This window comes from Lactuca saligna, chromosome 2, assembly GCF_052625555.1.
Source record: "Lactuca saligna cultivar CGN05327 chromosome 2, ASM5262555v1, whole genome shotgun sequence".
NCBI lineage: Eukaryota > Viridiplantae > Streptophyta > Magnoliopsida > Asterales > Asteraceae > Lactuca > Lactuca saligna.
Window position 1 is genome coordinate 153,043,632 of NC_136418.1, and position 7,062 is coordinate 153,050,693.

At 31.1% G+C, this 7,062-nt stretch overlaps 1 protein-coding gene across 1 annotated transcript; it reads left to right on the top strand.

Moving 5' to 3' along the window:
• Positions 1-1,546: 1,546 nt before the first annotated feature.
• Positions 1,547-2,790, top strand: LOC145030261 (uncharacterized). The gene is made up of 3 exons (XM_078978657.1): positions 1,547-1,790; positions 2,095-2,171; positions 2,296-2,790. Exons 1-3 carry the CDS (start codon positions 1,547-1,549, stop codon positions 2,788-2,790), a joined length of 816 nt encoding a protein of 271 aa, XP_078834783.1.
• Positions 2,791-7,062: the final 4,272 nt, after the last annotated feature.

Sequence of the window (7,062 nt, forward strand, 5' to 3'; positions counted from 1 at the left end):
AATTAACGGGTTGACCCGCCAACCCGTTTATATTCTTAATAATTTTTTTTTATATATTTAAATGTATTTATGTATCAAGTATTAATATTTAATAAATATTATATAATATATACAATTTATTCATAGACCATTTGATTGTTTTGACATTATTACTCGTGGTGGATGGTCTAAGGTTATAAGTCGTAACCTATAAGGCTAAGTCTGTAACATGTTTCTATGAATGTTTTTAATTTTCATTTGGATGTTTAAGACTTAAATATCTAAAATTTGGACCCACGAACCCAAATCTGACCCATGAACCCGCCAACTTATGAACCCGTATAAATAAATGGGTTAGTGGGTCATATATGGGTTTATGTTCCAAACCTGCCAACCCGTGACCTGTATAGTTAAATGGGTCGTGTTTGGGTTGGCATATTTTGACTCGCCAACCCGCCAACCCGCGACACGCCAACCCGAACACGACACGATTGCCAGGCCTAATCCTATCATCCAAATCAAAGGGGTGAAATAAGGAGAATATATTGGATTAAAGGACCTTCTCAACCAAAAGGTCACGGTTTTCCATCAATAAAAATTGGTGATAAGAATAGACGTTTTTTAAAGGTATGGTTTGATGAATTTAATTGGTTAGAGTATAGCACAAAAGAAAACAAATATTATTGTTTATGTTGTTACTTGTTTGGAGACATTGTGGGGAAACAAGAGGGAGAGATGTATTTGTGACAGAAGGCTTTGACACTTCGAGTAAAAAGAAATCATTGAAAGATCACGAGGGTAAAGTTGATAGTCATCACAACAAAGCAAAACAAAATTGTGAAAATCTAGTAAAGAAAAACCAATCCATTAGTGAAGCTTTTCATAAGCAGACAAAAGTTGAAGCGAGTAACTATCAAATTCGATTACATGCTACAAGTGATACTTGTAGATTATTATTGGAAAATACGTTACCATTTCGTGGTCATAATGAGTCAGATGAATCTCTTTCTTGGGGTCTTTTCATTGAACAATTATCATTCCTTCGGGACCATAATGAAAGCATTTATAACATTACTTTAGAAAATGCTCCAAAAAATGAAAATTTGACATCTCTGAAGATTCAAAAAGAAATTGTTCAATGTTTTTCAAAAGAGATAATAAAGTCCATTTGTGAATAAGTTGGTAAGGACGTATTTTCTATATTAGTAGACGAGTCTAGTGATGTATAAAAAAGGAACAAATGGCTATGGTGTTGCAATATGTTAATATCTTTGGAATTGTGAAGGAAAGATTTATTAGAGTTGTTCACGTGAAGGATACGTCTTCTTTAACTCTAAAAGAAGCCATTGATTCGGTATTTACCAACAATAACTTGAGTATATCTCAGGTGCGAAATCATGAATTCCTTTATTAGTATTTGAATTTTATCTATTTAATTTCTTATTATTATTATTATTATTATTATTATTATTATTATTATTATTATTATTATTTATATATATATATATATATATATATATATATATTGAAATAGGTAAGACGGAAAGGATATGATGGAGCAAGTAATATGCGGGGTACATTTAACGGTTTGAAAGCATTGATATTGAAAGATAACCCTTCGGCATATTATGTACATTGTTTTGCACACCAAATTCAATTAGTGATTGTGGATGTAGCAAAGAACCACGATGGTGCTGAAGAATTCTTTAAGCAATTAGCTTTGGTGGTTAATGTGGTGTGTGCTTCTTGTAAAAGAAAAGATATCATACGGGAGAGTTACAAGGAAAGGGTTCAAAAAGAAATTGGTAATGGTAAAATTGACACCAAAAAAGGTTTAAATCAAGAGATTTCTCTTGTTCGAGCAGGAGATACAAGATGGAGCTCACATTATAAAACAATAAAAAGTTTAAAAATCTGTTTTCGAAGGTTGTCAAGGTTCTTAATTATGTTGAAGAGGAGGGATCTAGTTTACATAACCGAAATCAAACATACGGTATTTTGTCATATTTCAAGACGCTTGATTTTGTGTTTTATTTACACTTGATGTTGGAGATTTTTGGTCTCACGGATACCTTGTCAAGACATCTTTAAAAAATGATCAATATATTTTGGAAGCGGCTTCTTTGGTGAAAGTGACAATGAAAACGCTGAAATCTTTAAGAAATAATGGATTTCCTTCAATATTGGAGAAGGTTTTTTCTTTTTGTCAAAAACATAAAATTAAAATTGTGGAAATGTCCGAATGTTATGTTACTCCAAGAAACCGTAGGACCAAGATTAGTAATCAAAATCACTTTGGATATGCAAATTCAATAGTTTGAGAATTGTTTTAGTGAAGTGAGCACCGATTTACTAGAATACATGTCGGCTTTGAGTCCTTGTAATTCATTTTCTATGTTTGACAAATCAAAGTTGGTGAAGCTAAGTGAGTTGTACAAAATGGATTTTATTGATTTGGAAAGGGTGTATCTTGATGGTCAACTTGAAACGTATTATCACTCTTTGATTGATGATGAGAGATTTGCTAATTTGAAGGGCATTACAGACCTTTCTCGTTTGATGGTGGAAATTGGAAAACATTGTTCTTTTCCTTTGGTTTATAGGTTTTTAAAGTCGACTTTGGTTTTGCCCGTCGCAACTATAACCGTTGAAAGATGTTTTTCCGCAATGAAGCTCTTGAAAACCAACTTGCATAATAAAATAGGTGATGATTTGATTTGTAGTGTAGAAAAAGAAACACTTGTGGATGTTAAAATTGAACAAGTGATGGAGCGCTTTCAAAAAATGGGTAAACGAAGAGGTCAACTTTGAAATATTAGACTCTTGTAGTAGTTTGTTATTTCTATTAAAACTGTAATTTTTAAACACTTATCTTATTATTTTTATCGGAAATTTTATTTTGTGCTACCACTTGCAAAAATTTATGGTTCCGCCACTGTTGACTTGAATCTCCAAATTGATTGCTAATTGAATGGGAACTTAAAATATAGGTGCCTCTTCATTAGATTCCTACATGTCAAACTTGAAATATAGGCGCCTATTTATTGGATTATTGGAGGTCAAAATCCCTCAATAAACCACTCCCACTGATTTTGTCTTTCTCAAGAAATCTAACATGCTTCCTTTCCTGAATGCAGTTACTATGTGGCGAAACAAAAGGTTGGTAGCCTTTAACGATTTAGGATACCTAATGAAGAAGTAACAAGCAATTTTCATCTTGAGTTTATGTGATTCAGGATTGTAAGTTTTTGCTTCGGTCGTACATCCTTATGCCCTTAAATACCTAAAGTTTGGTATTCTTCCTATCCAAATCTCAAAAGGAATTTCAGGAACAAACTTTGAATGAACTTTGTTTAAGATGTGGACCGATGTTTTTAATGCCTCGGTCCAAAATAGGGAAACTTGGTGTTTGCAATCATATTTTGCACCGGGTCCATTAGGTTTTCTTATCCTCTTCCCGACAACATTCTTTAATGAGGAGTACCTGACATCGGGTATTGGTTAGTTATTCCATGATATGTACAAAATTTTTAGAAAGATCGAGGTCCTTTACCTAAGTCTGCATGCATTCCATAATATATATATATATATATATATATATATATATATATATATATATATATATATATATATATATATATATATATATATATGACACTTATATCTAATCTCAATACTTATAATTTATGGACAAGTTGATTTTCAACTTCTGACATTAAGCATTTTAAGTATTTTAAAAGACAGATTTTTCCATTCATAAAGTACGGATACATACATCGGAATAATGAAGGATCTATAAGATGCTTAGATTTATAAAAGCTTATTAATATCGACATTTATAGATCCTTATTTAATCATTTGGATGCATGTGATGCATTTGTTGTAAATTGAGAAACCTGGTTACAATAAAACTTCATATTTTATTACACATATCATCATATATTGTGATTTGTGGTCAAAGCCTTAATGTCACAACGTGGATAAAGTCTCAAACTTCTCAATTTAAGTTCTCGTCAACATTAAACAATATTAAAGATTCCATAAAATGGTTGTTTAGCTATAATCTATAGAGGTATTCCTCCAAACAACCATAGCTAACAATATGAGAATTAAAACTAAAAGATACATTATTGTATCCAATCGTAAAAGTATAGCCAACATTCGTTAACTTAGATATAGATAATTAGTTTCAAGTTATATTCGATACATAAAGAGTTCCTTTAAGACATAAACAATAACCATTTTCTAAAAAAAGCATGATGAAGGTGAGCCAATTGTTTCTATGTTCAAGTCTTCATCACTCCGAACATTAATTGTTCCGTGAGTTCAATCCAACTTTCGGATATGGAATCCTGTAATAAAAAAAATGTACCATGGAACTTCTAAATCATAAATGCATATAATTCACCTTCCTTGTAAGCCATTATTTCCTTTTACAAAAATTTCGTCAAGTACATCAGTTGTAATGGTAAGATTTGCAAAGAAGTTTCCTTGAGGCTTGATTGTACCCATATTTTGGACCATATTAAAATATCTTTATCCCTTTTTAAGTTGCGCTTTTTTTTTAAATGATATTAAAGTGATTTAATGAGACGATAGAATAAAACATATCACTGTACCTATTATTAACACCAAAATGATAGGTCTTGTAGGCACCTTCCTCAATTATCAGTCTCATTTTACAACCGGATATAATGGTGTCCTGAAATTAGAATACGCTACATAAATATAGCAATCACCTTTGGGCAGAAATACAATATTTATGCAATATATGCTTAAAATTCACTACATTAATCATTATTCAATTAGCATTTGGGTTCCTTGAATAATAATTCAAACACGTGTATAACGCCGTGTTTAATAAACTAAAACGTCAAACTTAAGCAACTTTCTTTGGTCTAGCCACTTAGGCTTAACATTAAGGTTACCACGCATCATTTATCATTAAAAATGAACTAAAATTTACCAAACTAATATAGTTAGATAATTTGGTAAACTTATGAACAACGTAAAATTAAGTTTAATCATCAGCAAATAAAAGGATGACAAGCTTTTAACATACAAGCACAATATGAAGTAATTACTTGAAGTAATTTGAAACCCATTGCCATGACAAATTAATTTGCAAACATTTTTGTGGTTTACTGATGTCATACACCACATAGAGGGTTTCAAGTATTACAACAATTATTATCATTTTTTTCTTTATCCTAAATCATTTAAAACCATTGAGTTAATAATCGATTAATAAATCAGCCCAACGTTTATAAATAATGTGTAATTCATTTTTCTTGATCGTGGAATCATAACATCTATCAAGATCATTATGTAGTTTTTATCATAAAATAATTAATCTTTAGTTGTGAGATAATTTACTTTTGACCAACAAAAAAATACAAAAAATCAAAGTATTCTGTTTTTCTTCCACTTGCAAAAGAATTAAAGCAGGTAACTAAAAAGAATTATTAGACAAAAAATGCCTTGAAAAGAAATCATAAAAGTTTATAAGCATCTCGATTATCAAAAGTATACCCCAAACAATATTAAAAAAAAAAAAACAAAAACTTAATTTGTATTGGGGTATTTATTCATTTTAGGGTTTGATGTAAAATATAATCACCTTAAAATCAACAAGTATTATCCATTATATACATTGTTTGTTTTCCCATATTTTATTCCATCTACTATAGGGGAAAGAAGTTAAAACCACACAAGATTAGTCCCTCAAGTTATAAAACAGTGTCATATCCATCATACTACACAATTTAATATCTAGGAACCAGATATATCACTATGGCAAATATTATGATACAGAATATAATTGTACCCAACATGTAATTAGCGTTACAAAATAATCCTAAGGCCACACTAATGGGTTATTTTCCAACATTCATGACTCCTAACGTACACTTGATGTCCCTTATGACAACTAGCAAAGTCAGTTGTCATTTATTATTAACTCCATGTCCTTTTGACGTCCATTAGGCTTTTCCTAATTTGCGTTTAAAATAGATGATAATTGTCTCTAGTCTTATTAACTTTGTGACACCCTTATGACTAACCTTGAAGCCCTGAACCAGTAGTAGCTTGACCGGAGAAGTCAAAGAATTTGAAACAATGTATAATTTCCCCACGATTGTTAAATCATAATGATTCTCTAATTTCTTTGTGAGGTATGTGGGGGTCTTAATATTATTATTGATTTGTGGATACTTACAAGGCGGAAAAGTTTCCAATTGAAAACCAATAATTATAGACGAAATGGTTTTCTTGGTTAAATATGTGAGACTCCAATAATCGTGCGCTATGGTAGGAAATTTTTTATCACTGAAAAATATAGGTTCTTTCCAACAACAGCTAATCAGTTAAGAATTTCTTTTCCGCATTACCTTGTAAATATAGGCATTTAAATCCTTCGGATCTCAACAGTCCAAATTAGTTTCAAGCAGCATGAGTAGTCTAATTAACTCTGAAAACTTCACTACTATTGAGATCGAAAAATTGGTGAAACGCGGAAGGGAAATCAGTTTTGATCTAGAAGGATCTTGAGAGTTGAAATTAATTATGATGGTGGGTCTATATTTCCTCAATGAGTATACTATCCTTCAACATTAGAAGTGCATGTAATTCCAAAAAAAATCTGAAAAAATCAGGAAAGCTTAGAAAGGATTTCCATGTTAATTTTGTAGGTATTGAAGAGGCTCGGGTGTTTGATAACTTTGATATTAGAAACATTCCACTTGCATCTTTTTGGAATTCGAGTAATTTTGACCTTTTTTGTTGTCGAAACAGGGGGAAAGTTAGGTGGGATCTGTTGTAAGTGGGACGTTTCCATATTTAACTATACTAACAATTAACATCCTTAAAAATCAATGATTCATACTGAGATTAATTACCATGTTTAATGTCTATGCTTCCAAGAATCCGATTGAAGGAAAACATCTTTGGTTAGATATGAGCCATCTTAAAAACTCCATTAATTGTATTTTGATTTTCATGGGCGACTCTAACCACGTTAAGGTTGATCCTTATTTACATAAGCAAAATTATAAAACGTAAACATAATGTAAATCATCAAGAGGC

Excerpts from the sequence above, each read along its gene's own strand:
- LOC145030261 (XM_078978657.1), top strand. The coding sequence starts at position 1,547 with ATGCGGGGTACATTTAACGGTTTGAAAGCATTGATATTGAAAGATAAC. Across the intron at positions 1,791-2,094 it reads TCAAAAAGAAATTGGTAATG|CGGCTTCTTTGGTGAAAGTG; the intron begins GTAAAATTGACA and ends ATATTTTGGAAG. Across the intron at positions 2,172-2,295 it reads TTCCTTCAATATTGGAGAAG|TTTGAGAATTGTTTTAGTGA; the intron begins GTTTTTTCTTTT and ends CAAATTCAATAG.